The sequence below is a fragment of the Carassius auratus genome, chromosome 28, assembly GCF_003368295.1.
Source record: "Carassius auratus strain Wakin chromosome 28, ASM336829v1, whole genome shotgun sequence".
NCBI classification, from domain to species: domain Eukaryota; kingdom Metazoa; phylum Chordata; class Actinopteri; order Cypriniformes; family Cyprinidae; genus Carassius; species Carassius auratus.
Window position 1 is genome coordinate 12,061,987 of NC_039270.1, and position 14,569 is coordinate 12,076,555.

Sequence of the window (14,569 nt, forward strand, 5' to 3'; positions counted from 1 at the left end):
AATATATTTTAACATAACCTCAACATAAACTGTACAGGTGCTGGTAATATAATTAGAATATCATCAAAAAGTTGATTTCACTAATTCCATTCAAAAAGTGAAACTTGTATATTATATTTATTCATTACACAGACTGATTTATTTCAAATGTTTATTTTAATTTTGTTGATTATTACTGACAACTAAGGGAAATCACAAATTCAGTATCTCAGAAAAATTAGAATATTGTGAAAAGGTTCAGTATTGAAGACACCTGGTGCCACACTGTAATCAGCAAATTAACTCAAAACACCTGCAAAGGCCTTTAAATGGTCTCTCAGTCTAGTTCTGTAGGCTACACAATCATGGGGAAGACTGCTGACTTGACAGTTGTCCGAAAGATGACCATTGACACCTTGCACAAGGAGGGCAATACACAAAAGGTCATTGCAAAAGAGGCTTGGCTGTTCACGAGCTCTGTGTCCAAGCACATTAACAGAGAGGCGAAGGGAAAGAAAAGATGTGGTAGAAACAAGTGTACAAGCAATAGGTATAACCACACCCTGGAGAGGATTGTGAAACAAAACCCATTCAAAAATGTGGGGGAGATTCACAAAGAGTGGACTGCAGCTGGAGTCGGTGCTTCAAGAACCACTACGCACAGACGTAAGACATGTTTCAGCTGTCGCATCTTTGTGTCAAGCCAGTCTTGAACAACAGACAGCGTCAGAAGTGTCTCGCTTCAAAAAGGACTGGACTGCTGCTGAGTGTGTCCTAAGTGTGAAATAGTGTAGCCTAAGTTATCTGCTCGGATGAAAGTAAATGTTGCATTTCCTTTGGAAATCAGGGTCCCAGAGTCTGGAGGAAGAGAGGAGAGGCACACAATCCATGTTGCTTGAGGTCCAGTGTAAAGTTTTCACAGTCAGTGATGGTTTGGGGTGTCATGTCATCTGCTGGTGTTGGTCCACTGTGTTTTCTGAGGTCCAAGGTCAACACAGTCATATACCTGTAGCTCAATTGGTAGAGCACTGCGCTATCAAGCGCAAGGTTGGGGGTTTAATTCCCCGGGAACACATGATAGGTAAAAATGTATAGCCTGAATGCACTGTAAGTCACTTTGGATAAAAGCTTCTGCTAAATGCATAAATTTAATTTATACTTGGAAGTTTTAGAGCACTTCATGCTTCCTGCTGCTGACCAACTTTATGCAGTAATTCAGGCAAAAGGAGCTCCAACTAAGTATTGAGTGCTGTACATGCTCATACTTTTCATGTTCATACTTTTTAGTTGGCTAAGATTTCTAAAAATCCTTTCTTTGCATTGGTCTTAATTTATATTGTAATGTTCTGAAATACTGAATTTGGGATTTCCCTTAGTTGTCAGTTATTATCATCAAAATTAAAAGAATTTAACATTTGAAATATATCAGTCTGTGTGTAATAAATGAATATAATATACAAGTTTCTGTTTTTGAATGGAATTAGTGAAATCAACTCTTTTATAACATTCTAATTATATGACCAGCACCTGTATAAGGTTGTACATATTACACTCATACTAGAGACACACAGAAGCCTGCAGACAAACCACTTTCACTGTAATTTCCAAGTTTATTTTCTTTATTTCTAAAGCACACTTCAAAACAGTTGTTTTGTGCCTTTTTTATATATTTTTTCTTTTTTAATTTCCACTTTCCAGAACCGTAAAGTTGAAACTGATGACAAAGAAACATAAACCCACAAACTGTTTCTCTGTAAAATCCACTTCTTTCCTTCAAAACAGCCTAATATAATATATTTAGTGTATATACATACAATGGCTTTAACTTCAACAATCAAGATCTTTAATAAAGATCGCTAAAATGTGTCACCGTGGAGCCTTTCTCCAATAAAAGATGAAATTACCGCTACAATAGATTGTACTAAAGAAATTAATATCTGGTTATAAAAATATTTCATATGGTTACACATCTGCAAAAAAAAATAAAATAAAATAAATGTGTTAATGTGAAACATCTCCAAATCCCACACCTAATTTTTAGACTTATACAGTTTGATAAAGACATTACATGGTTAGAAATCAACCAAATGACTATAAATAAAGTGAAAAGTGAACACATGGTTAATCAACTGAAAAACAAATGTTGGACGTTATGAACAGGGTTTTGTAGAGAAAATCAAACTACAGTTGTGAACGGCCAGGATCGTGCTGTGATGCTTTTACTGAAGGAAGACGCTCCGCTGCTTTCGCTCTTTCTGCTAAGAACTTATCAAACTCTGAGGGTGAGACAGAAAGAAGACACTGAAATTATTCTTCAGTCGCAAGAAATGTGGTTTGATTTGAAAAAATATTGCTGAATATTAGACATATTGCAAAAAATAACATATGAAATAGCCTAAGAAATGTTTTAAAATGTGCTACAAGAACCCCTAAATAGGTGGCCTGCGGAAAACAAAGGTTTAAGTCACTAAGCATGTTAGTACGAAACCACTTCAAATTCTAAAGCATCAATAGTGTCTGCAATGGACACAGGCAGCAAAAGCAAATATTTGCTATGTGACGAGTTAAACTAATGCCTCATTCTATTTCTGACAAAAGAGGGTACAGCGAATGTAAAGAAACCACAAGCTGAGTAACAAACTAGGTGACCAGTGGAAGGTGAAAGAGTTAAGTGTTGATGATGAAGGTGACCATGTAAGGACATCCGGCAGATCAGACTGATACTCTTACAGCAGGTCATACAGAAGACTGACAGAATGAGATTTGATTCTCTAAAAACTATAAATGTTGCCAACTGTCTTATATGCAGAAGAAAAGATTGAGCATGCAAATATAATTTTAGAAAATGGCACAGAAGGACTGAAGCTTTTCCCACATTTTTGATGTCAATTAAAAGCTACCTGTACCTCATATTAAATGTGTCAAAATGTGTTAAAATGTGCTAAACGTACTAGCTGGAAGCATTTTCATAATAGCCATATTAAGAAGGGTTACCTTCACTAGTCACTCCTTCAGAATCATCTTCCTGTCACAAAATATCAAACACAAATACACTTATGAAATACAATAAACCATAATCAATGTCTTAAGAAGACATAAAATCACTTGTATTTAATAATTTCTTATTCTTCATAAAAGGTCGTATTGTGCAATTTTCAGTCAACTTGATGTAAAGAAGTTCATTTACTGAACTTTTACTTTTCATGTTCATCGTTCACTATTTTTATAGTAAGACTTTTGAGTAATCACTGACTGGTTCATATGACAGTTTATAGTTATACATATTCGTATACACTACCATTTAAAAAAGGCTGCATTTATTTTATATAAAAATACAGTAAAACTGTAAAAATGATTTACTCTTGTGATGGTAAAGATCCTTCAGAAATCTTTCTAATATGCAGATTTTCTGCTCAAGAAACATTATCATCAACCTGAAAACAGTTGTGCTGCTTCATATTTTTGTGGAAACTGACACAGTGACAAGAACAGCATTTATTTGAAATAGAAATCTTTTCTAACATGACTTTTCTATCAACTTACTGCGTAAATATTAGTATATTTTTCAAACTTCTGGGCCTGTATTCATGACCAGTCTTAGTTCTAAGAGTTGCTCCTAGTAACAAAGTTCTAAGAAAACTCTTAGAAATGTTTCCTCTTAAAATTAAAGAAAGTATCCTTGTAAAGAAGAAGAAAAAATAAAAATTCAGAAAGCATCTTAACCCTTAAAATAGTTCAGATACTGAATTTGGGATTTCCCTTACTTGTCAGTAATAATCATCAAAATCAAAAGAAATAAACATTTGAAATATATCAGTCTGTGTGTAAAGAATGAATATAATATACAAGCTTCACTTTTTGAATGGAATAATGTGAAAGTAATGTGAAAGTAATAAATCAACTTTTTGACGATATTCTAATTATATGACCAGCACATGTATGTATGCATGTATGTATGTATACATATATATACACACACACACACACACAAATGCATACATATATTGTGTATGTGAGAGAGAGAGAGAGAGAGAGAGAGAGAGAGAGAGAGAGAGAGAGAGAGAGAGAGAGTGTGTGTGAGTAAAATAGGAAAAAATCTGCCTGCAATTTCAATGTGAATAGACCCTTCTCATAAAAGCACTCTTTAATTTCCTTGTTGGACAACCAACCAATCACAGTCTTTAAAAGAGTGTGTCATAGCTAGCAACGAGGACTGCCCCGCTTCCTCACGAAGATAAAAGTTTTTGTATTTTCCTCGCTCAGAGGTGCTCTCAAATTGGCCCTGAATCACTTTTAATCTAAATTGGGAGCTCTCTGAGAGGATTCTCAGAATACAGGCCCAAAGCTGTAGTTTAATAAGTGGGTTTTGATATTTGTTATGTCGTTTTAAAACATGAATAGTGTTATTGTTATATGACCAATTATTTGAGGTGGAAGAGTTTGAATTTGAAATGCAATCAGAATCATCAAGAAGAATCCAAATTAGAGCCAGAATGGTTATATTGCCCACATTTTCAATGCTTAGCACCCAGTTTGTGTCACTTACATCATCTACATCCAGCCATTGTTCAATGTCATCCATCACTTCACTCTGATTGACAGGAATCTGACAGCAGGAGAAAATAAATGGTTATTTCATGTCAGAATAATCTGTTGCAAACCACACCCATCTCAAACAAGCTTCCTGCTTCTCAGTGCTTTAAAGTGTAAAGGAAGAATCAATATGCTTCAGTCCTGAGGATGGAAAGGAGGTCGTTTTGAAATTTGGCAACACCACAAAATAAGGCACTGAGGAGCTATGGATCGCTCAGAATCCAGGCCTGAAACACAGAATGAGCTAAACACCAAAATTCCCACAGAACCGTCAGCAAATAAAGATAATGAAGCTCCTCAAACCATGCGGGCCACTCAGAAGCAAGACAGCGGACACTTATTCACCAAATGAGAAAAAAACTTTGACATGCTAAAAGATAAAAGCTCCCAGCTTGCCCAGTAGCATGTCACACTGGAGACTGACTGTTTTATCAGCCAATCAGACCCACCATTCCCTTTTCAAGCATCCAATGAAACTGAGGCGAGCTGCCAAGGGGGGTGGAGTCTAGGCTGTCATCCTTAACATAGACACACAACCGGTTTAAATGATGGACATGTATCGTTGCATCAAATGGCAAGTGAAAACAACACACAGAAACAGCTTGAATGGTGTTACATTCATTACTGAACGCTGCTGTCGTAATACAAAGAGAAGCTAATTGAAAGCTCTGTTTCCAACATGATATCCTTCCTGCAGGAATAAATAATTCAGAGACACTTACCACCCCAGTGTCCTGTCTCCCTCTTTGACTGGCTGCATGTCCCTCTGGACCTGCAGAGCATTCTGGACTGGTAATAAATCACACAAAATATATGTTATAGAAAGATCAAGTATTACACTTTGGTGTTGATGCACCTCAACATTTATGCTTGGAACACAATCAACACTTAAAAAAATAAAAGGTTCTTTATTGGCCTTTGTGGTTCCATGAAGAACCTTTAACATCAACGGAACCTTTCCACGCCACAAAAGGTTCTGTATAGTGAAAAAAAAACTTAAACTTATTAAATTATTTGAGGAACCAAAACTGGTTCTTTCATGGAATCAATCTGAAAACCCCCTTTTGAAACCTTTATTTTTTAAAGAGTACCTGAAATCATGCGAAATAAGCAACATTAAAATTTGAGAACATTCCAAGATGTAGATGAGTTTGCTTCTTCATCAGAACAGATTTAGAGAAAAGTCACACACTTGCTCGGCAATGAATCCTCTGCAGTGAATGGGTGCCGTCAGAATGAGACTCCAAACAGCTGATAAAAACATCACAATAATCCACAAGTTATCCACACAACTGCAATCCATCAAATGTTGGCAAGAAACAAATCAAAGAATCTTAGCTTATAATATGAGCCCTCTAATCACAATATAGTTTTTTCCAGTGAATAAGTCACCTTGTCTGAATCTCAGGAGAATTATGCACAGATCAAGCACTGTTACAAAACAGTGAAACAGTTCTAAATAAGTTTTTCACTTCACAAGACAAAAGTCATGTGGATTATTGTTTTGTTTTTATCAGCTGTTTGGACTCTTATTCTGAAGACACCCGTTCACTGCAGAGGATCCATTGGTGAGCAAGTGATGTACAGGACACACACACACATACATATATACACACACACACACACACACACACACACACCTACAGGATTATTAGGAACACCTGTTCTATTTCTCATTAATGCGATTATCTAATCAACCGATCACATGGCAGTTTCTTCAATGTATTTAGGTGTGTGGTCCTGTTCAAGACAATCTCCTGAACTCCAAACTGAATGTCAGAATGGGAAAGAAAGGTGATTTAAGCTATTTTGAGCGTGGCATGGTTGTTGGTGCCAGACGGGCCGGTCTGAGTATTTTACAATCTGTTCAGTTACTGGGATTTTCACGCACAACCATTTCTAGGGTTTACAAAGAATGGTGTGAAAAGGGAAAAACATCCAGTATGCGGCAGTCCTGCGGGAGAAAATGCCTTGTTGATGCTAGAAGTCAGAGGAGAATGGGTCGACTGATTCAAGCTGATAGAAGAGCAACTTTGACTGAAATAACCACTCGTTACAACCGAGGTATGCAGCAAAGCATTTGTGAAGCCACAACACGCACAACCTTGAGGCGGATGGGCTACAACAGCAGAAGACCCCACCGACTACCACTCATCTCTACTACAATTTGCACAAGCTCACCAAAATTAGACAGTTGAAGACTGGAAAAATGTTGCCTGGTCTGATGAGTCTGGATATCTGTTGAGACATTCAGATGGTAGTCAGAATTTGGCGTAAGCAGAATGAGAACATGGATCCATCATGCCTTGTTCCCACTGTGCAGGCTGCTGGTGCTGGTGTAATGCTGTGGGGGATGTTTTCTTGTCACACTTTAGGCCCCTTAGTGCCAATTGGGCATCATTTAAATGAGACATTGTTTCTGACCATGTCCATCCCTTTATGACCACCATGTACCCATCCTCTGATGGCTACTTCCAGCAGGATAATGCACCATGTCACAAAGCTCAAATCATTTCAGATTGGTTTCTTGAACATGACAAAGAGTTCACTTTACTAAAATGGCCTCCACAGTCACCAGATCTCAACCCAATAGAGCATCTTTGGGATGTGGTGGAACGGGAGCTTCGTGCCCTGGATGTGCATCCCACAAATCTCCATCAACTGCAAGAAGCTATCCTATCAATATGGGCCATCATTTCTAAAGAATGGTTTCAGCACCTTGTTGAATCAAAGCCACGTAGAATTAAGGCAGTTCTGAAGGTGAAAGGGGCTCAAACACAGTATTAGTATGGTGTTCCTTATAATCCTTTAGGTGAGTGTGTGGGTGTGTATATATATATATATATATAGAATATACATTTCTCCAAAACTGTTCTGATGAAGAAGCAAACTTTCTTGTGTGGACTATTCCTTAAATTCTTACCTTTTCTGTGATGAGCTGCTTTTACTTAGTTTTAAATCCTCAGCTTTTGTGCCTGTAGAAAATCACGCAGAAAAAAAAAAAAAAAATTAATAACAGTGAAGACTAATATTACAATAAAATGTGAGTGTAAATGTTCCAGAAATATTAGCAAAAGCAGAACTTACTGAGTCCTGCCATCTGATTGGATAGTGTGGTGACTGCTGACTGGCTGATTGTGCTATGAGCACCATTGGCTGCATTTGATTGGTTTGAAGTTCCCAAATCAATAAGATTTGTGTCAGCTGGATTCTGAAATACAACAATGAACTATGAGTGAATCAAATAAACAAGCAACACAGTCATTATAGTGGATTTCATATCAAATTTATGAATTCTTACCAATTGTGCACTACCCTGTCTATTGAGATGTCTTTCATATCTATAAAAAAAAAGAAAGAGGTTAGGGAACACTGATGAGATGTCTTATTAAATAAATAAATAAATAAATAAATAAATAAATAAAACCTTGAAGCGATATGATATCTAAATACTGTGACATCATTTCAGGGTTCCACTACAGTCAGTGTATTATTTTCATGACCTTCTCCAGTTGTTCATGCTAACTTTATAAGGATTTTTAAGCACCCACAAAGAGCAGTTTTAGCTGAATAAAAACAATTGAATTTATTTGTATTTTTATTAATAAAAATCCCCATGAATGATTAGGATTTTATTTATTTCCATAACCTTCCCAAGGCCCATGATTTTGTTGTCCACAGGGTGGCAGTAAACTGAATAAATTGCAGATAAAGAGCCTCTAAGGTTAGGAAGTCTTGGTCATCAGGGAAATGTAGTTTTTAAAGGGGTTTGGAATAGTATACTACTATTACTGCCATGTGTGTATATATATAAAAAACACTAAATAGTAACAATGGCAAATAGCAAACAGATCAAAACTGTACTATTACAATTATGACTTTACAAAAGCACATCACTCAATGAATGAATATGACAAATCTTCAAAAAAGTCGCATTAAAAAAAAACACTATTTTTATTTTCACAAACTGAATATACTGTAGAGTAATTTCAACTTTTTAATCTTTCCAAATGTTTATGCTTTTTGAAATGTGGCTTTACTACCCCCAAGTTATATTCTCTTATTATTTTGTATTTTATGCTTATTTTCACAAAGTATGTGCTTTCTGCATATGTAACTGTTGCAGGCATAACTGTTTAACTTTTCATCTATTCATTTCCACCAACTCGGTATAACTAAGATGTGTGTTTGTCAACTTTTGGAACCTTTAAAATTGTGTGAAAGTTATTTAATACACACAAATAGTATTAATTCAATTTTAATATGAATATGGCTACAGTAAAACTACATTGAAGCTATATAATTGATGAAAATTGGGCTCTGCTCTTGTCCAGGTTAAATCCTTAAGGTCTAAATTAGCAAAGCAACTACTGGTGAAAATAATAACTGCTCTGGGAACCAGCAGGCTAGTTTTGTCTGGATTTTTTTTTTAGTGTATTATTTTGTGGGTGTTTTGAATGTGCTGAAAAACAGGGACATGTCCAGGAACAGAACAGGTCATGGACAGGACACTAAAAACTAGGACTGGCCCTGGAAAATGGGGATGTCCGTTCACTCATAATGTGTGTTTATAGCATGTGAGATTCTGTGAGACAAGCAAGAAAAACACATATTGAACTATGATGGAGCGGTTTGCCTTAACAACTTTGATGTGTATTTTATCTGGTAGTAGTATTATAAAGAAAGAAAAAATATACTTATTTACCATTTTTTTTAATGACATTTACACCTTGCAGTTCTCCATGTGCATGAAATGATCATTCATAGATGGATTATTCAGAGCATGCTCACAAACATCTTATCATCAAGGCAATTTGCCTCTAACCTGTGATACTGTGCAAACGTGGTGTTAACGTCGTCATTGGAACAGAGTAGCTGCTCTATAAGCTTCTCATCGCTCAGTCTGGGTATGAGCTCCACCATGCGGCCCTGCATATCTTTGGTCATGGAGTAGAGCTGCTACTGACCGGCAGAGAGAAGAGAAACAGCAACACTCCTTCACATTTATAGTGTGTACATGCTGAGAACAGAAAGGAAGGATGTGTATTTGTGGCCGTGTTTGATTGTAACCTGTAGCAGCTCTGTGTCTGATGGCTCAAGACTCGCAGGCTCCATCTGTCTCATCATGTCTGACATCACGGATATATTATTACGCACCACCTCCAGCTCAGTCGTCAGCGTTTTCATCTGCAACACAAACATGCTTGAAACCAGCAGTATTCAATAATACAGTCATAAAAAAAGCATTTTACATCATTTACTTAACATTACATGTACTCACATTTTAAGATGTAGAATTGAACATTAATTCATGCACTTATGAACAAACACTATCTATATTAGCTTTTTTTCAGTATAGTTAATATTAGTCTGAATTCATGTTTTTTTTTAAATGTACTATTAATAATAAATAAATGCTGATATATCATGCAAATTACAATTTAAATATGTTAATTATAATACAAATATTAAAATACCTAATACTTAAGTAGTGCTTATGTACTACTCACACTTTTGGGGGTTAATTGTGCAATGACCATCATGTACCATATGAATACAAATGACTAAATATTAATGGTCAGCTTTGTCAATTTAGTCCATCCATAGCATTTTATTAATTACTAAACTGTTCCAGTCCCACCTTCACTTCAGCCTGAGTCGGCAGTGCTGTGTGTGTGTGTGTTACCTGTTGAGGTGACAGTGTGATGGGCGTCTCTGTATTCTGTGGCTGTGAGGATGTGACGGAGTGACTTTCTGTGTGAGCTGTTACTGGACACGCTGACTCAATGGTCTGTTGGAGACAAGCATTAATAAATAAATAAATCTAACTCTGAAATTACGCAAAGGAATGGCACATATTTGCATGTTAGCTCTAACTATCGGTATACTATCTGATTTTGAGATGTTCTTATGTTTTTTACTTTTTATATAGATCTTTACTTGGATTTATAATGGTTTATTAAAAGCTGCTTGATCTGAATGTGCAGCGGTTTATACCCTGTTGGGAGTGTGTATAGGGGAACAGCAACTAAGTTCAGTCATGGGAAACTCAACGCCTTTTCTCCTGAGATCCTCATAGATGGTCACGACACCGGTCAAATCTGGAGAACTACGAAAGGCATCGGACCACGCCTAGAGGGAGAGAAAGACAGAATCAGATGCCAGACACACCCAGAGCTCTGTCTGAATACTTCACACTTCACAGCAAAAAATGTCAGCTGCACAAAGACGTTTACTCAGAGTTTATAAAGGGTTTATCTGGACCTGTATCATACTCAAGACTCTGTCCTGAAGAACCACCGGGGCGTTGTTTTTAGGCAGGATCGTCTGGACCAAAACATTCTCCACAAAGTCTCTGGTGGACACGAAGATGTGGAATCTGTGTCCGCAGTTCTTCACACAGGCCTCCAACACCTGCAGCAAAACCAGAAGAATGACTCCAAAGATCATGTGAAATAAGACACTGAGTCGATGGCAAGGACATTATGTTTGACACTTACACTCAAAGTCAACATAACCTCTTTGAAATTCCTATTTCCCAGAATCCTCTTCTTTATCGCTCTGACCGCATCTTTAGGTCTGCAAACAGAGCACCAGCATCACAAAAATGATGTAACGTTATATAATGTATGTTATACTATCAAAAACCTCAAAGCACCATACAGTTAAATTAAATAATTGTATTCTGACGCTTAAGCCATTTATTATTATTTTATGTTCTTTAATGTTATAAATTACATGTATGTAATTTATAGAATGAGAACAGTGGCAAAAATAGTTTAATTGAGCTAAACAGCTCAAAATGAAGACAAATTGTTGATACTTTCTGATTGTGAAATATTAGTTATTTTGGTAACACTTTATTTTAAGATGTCCTGCTACAGTGTAAGTATACATTTAAGTTCTGAGTAATATTGATTAACTACATTTACTTACTGTATAGTTAGGGTTTTTTTTAGTTACTTGCATGTAATTATTGTTTATTATTAATTATTGTTATTATAATAGCAAATACATCTAACGTGTAACAAGAACACCTTAAAATAAAGTGTTACTGTGATTACTTGTTAATGTATGTAATGTAATCTGTTAATGTACTCATCCTCAGGTCATCTAAAATGACAAAGTATTCAACACAAATCCAGTCCTTCAAGAAATGCCTTGTGAAGCAAAAAAACAAAATAGTTTTTGTAAGAAATAAATTCATAATTATCATGTTTTAACTTTAAAACATTGCTCCTGGCCAAAATATGACTCCATAATTCACAACAACATTTACTCTAAAAAGGTCATCCCCTGTTATCAAAATACACCAACATGTTTGTTTAGAACCGTTTAGGATTGTATTTGCTTGTAAACAGTGTTTTATTGGTGCATATTTCACTCCTGATTCAGACGAGATGAAATCAATATTAAGCAATATTACTAATATTATGGATAGCGGATTTAAGCAAAGGTTTGAATTGAAAAAGCATCTGGATTCATTTCTTACAAACATTACAAGGCATTAACTGATGGACTGATGGGGTGTCGATTACTTGTGGATTATTGTGATTTTTTTTAATCAGCTGTTTGGACTATCATTCTGACGGATATCATTCACTGCAGATGTTATATGTTGTAATGATACATTTCTCCTTATCTGTTCTGGTGAAGAAACAAACTCATCCACATCTTGGATGGCCTGAGGCCTGAGGGATTTCAAGCTAATATTTTAGGTCAAATCATTTCAGCTGACAAAATAGAAATGTTAGTCCGGGAATTCATGGTCTGATAAAATGACGTCCAAATACAACTGGGGGAAGAGTTTAAAAAGAATTACCATGACTATATAAACAGAAATCTGTTGTATCTGACAACATACACACCCTTCATCTGTTTCATTGACAATGTCACAAATTTCCATGTTGAGGCCCCAGTCTTCAGACGGGAGAGAAGAACTGGTGGCATGTTCTGAGCAAGAGACCAAGAAACAGTCAGAGACACACACAAAGACTTCAATCTAAACTGAAAGGATACAACATGGTTTGATCACATTACTTAATCACTTTTTGATAAGTACAACTGAATTTTGCATGCAGAAACACAAACCCAAAGTGATTATGTAGTTGTTTAAAAGCTAATAAGCATTGTTCCCCATCAACAGAATCAACATTTAACTTTAAAAGGAACTTACTCTTGCCTTCAAACAGCTCACATACACATAACAAGCGTCCCTGAATCATCAGTGAACTGGCCTTATATTACACCAGCACATTATTGTCATCTTACTCATCAGCAACAGTGTGGTTTATGATTCATAACAACACTGGTAGACTTAAAAACACTGAACTTCTGAAAGAAGAGCCCAGACTAACTTTACAAAAGACCCCATGTACTCACATTGAATTTATTCTGGTTTAAAGACATCCCAGCCATATGCTGAACTGATCATTTGAACTAGGTTACGGAGTTAAATGTGACTTGCTGTATTGTTTACAGTGCTTAATGTTCTTTACTAGGCAGGGAAAACAGGCTTTACAACAGTATGAAAGGGCGCGCTCCATCAAACGCGCTGTCATTACTGGTATTCATCCTATGTAATGGCACAAACATGAATACCATCTTTAAAGGGACAGTTCATGCAAAAATTAGAAATTCGGTCATTATTCACCCATGCTGTTTTCATTAGATACACACATATATCCATTCCATACATAATGTTCCAAATGGAACGCAATAGGAGATCATGTGATTTAAAATTCTTACAAATAATTTTATGTTGCGCAGAAAAACAACATGAGAATTAAAATGAACTGTGAATTCGTGACAGAATTTGAATGTTTTTGTGAACCTTTCCTGTAAGTTTATTTGGGCAGTCTGTCAATTCTATTCATCAAAAGGAGAAATCGTTGCAAAGCCAATTTTGCTGCTATTGCATAATTATCGTGTTTGGCTGGAACAAACAGTTCCTCCTCAACTAATTGCTCTTTGCAGCCCACTTAGAAGAGAGTTTAGCTGCGATGACACTATCAAGGGAAGCAGAAGAGCCCTTTGAATTAATGAAAAGTAGCCCTACTATTGGATTTCTTGTGAAACCGAGAGTAAATTCTGGAATGGGTTACATAACCGCTTTAATACTTAGATGTAAATAGTTATTTTCTAAACAAAATGCGATGAAGAAAATGGGTCAAAACGTTATTAGGGTATTCTGAGACCTGAAACCAACACAAACCCTCTTCGTCCCGCCCTTCATCATCTATTTGCGGACAGAATTGATTGACACATATTTCCACCAATCACTAACACACCAACGGGGCTTTGAGCCCGCCTTAGACATTGGATTGCACGGATGAAGTGTCAATCGAAATTTAATCGTATCCGATGCTGTCATCCTTAATCAAACGATGCATACGTGTTCGTGTGTCTTGCAAGTGAAGTAGACACGAATATACGGCTAATATTATTGAAATATATGTAAATATCAAGCAGTCGAATTTGACACATAAAGTTTAACTTTACTCGCTTATCTGTGCCTCTGGTGCTCGCTTAAACGTATTGCTTATGATTTGTGATCTCATCCAGCGTGTTACTTACCTATAAGTTGACCCACGTGTGTAGAAAAAGGGTTTCCTATGAAAAACTCCATCCTCAGGCTCCGAGCGTGTCTGTTGCTCAGTGTTTCGGCTTTGGACTGATCAGCTGAAACAAATTTAACCGATTACGTCATCTCTTAAAGAGACAGTAGCACTGGCGGGGGTTTTCTAAGTTTACAGTGAGTGCACTGTATGCTTATTACAGTTTTCGCTAGTATGTAAAACAGAATGCATTGTGCAACAATAAACGTTTAAAACAGTAGATTTCTACAGTCTTGTCTAGAACAGCAGTAAGCTATTTTGCATTTTAATCTGGAATTTAAGGCAATTTTGTGTCTTTTTAATTAAAATTAAAAGTAAAAAGAGCAAATAATGAACCAAGTACAAAGATTTTAAAATTGCTGCTGATATTACTCAGTAGC

At 36.3% G+C, this 14,569-nt stretch overlaps 1 protein-coding gene across 2 annotated transcripts; it reads right to left on the reverse strand.

The window, feature by feature from the left end:
- Positions 1 to 1,490: 1,490 nt before the first annotated feature.
- LOC113046797 (target of Myb protein 1-like) lies at positions 1,491 to 14,263 on the reverse strand. 2 transcript variants are annotated; one of them, XM_026207797.1, is made up of 16 exons: positions 14,149 to 14,263; positions 12,441 to 12,525; positions 11,073 to 11,151; positions 10,837 to 10,986; positions 10,570 to 10,704; positions 10,259 to 10,363; positions 9,643 to 9,759; positions 9,398 to 9,531; positions 7,874 to 7,913; positions 7,660 to 7,783; positions 7,496 to 7,547; positions 5,295 to 5,361; positions 5,022 to 5,090; positions 4,526 to 4,585; positions 2,974 to 3,004; positions 1,491 to 2,255 (listed from the first exon to the last, which is right to left on the reverse strand). In XM_026207797.1, exons 1-16 carry the CDS (start codon positions 14,198 to 14,200, stop codon positions 2,161 to 2,163), a joined length of 1,395 nt encoding a protein of 464 aa, XP_026063582.1. In that variant the 5' UTR covers positions 14,201 to 14,263; the 3' UTR covers positions 1,491 to 2,160. The 2 variants fall into 2 exon arrangements, with proteins under 2 accessions (XP_026063582.1, XP_026063583.1); XM_026207798.1 differs by lacking the exon at positions 5,022 to 5,090.
- Positions 14,264 to 14,569: the final 306 nt, after the last annotated feature.

What these genes read in the sequence shown, in the direction of transcription:
- LOC113046797 (XM_026207797.1), bottom strand. Translation starts at nt 14,200, where the DNA reads ATGGAGTTTTTCATAGGAAACCCTTTTTCTACACACGTGGGTCAACTT. An exon ending in GGATGCTTGAAAAGGGAATG is followed by an intron (nt 4,586 to 5,021) that starts GTGGGTCTGATT and finishes TCCTGCTGTCAG; the next exon opens with ATTCCTGTCAATCAGAGTGA. An exon ending in AATGGCTGGATGTAGATGAT is followed by an intron (nt 3,005 to 4,525) that starts GTAAGTGACACA and finishes ATTTTGTGACAG; the next exon opens with GAAGATGATTCTGAAGGAGT.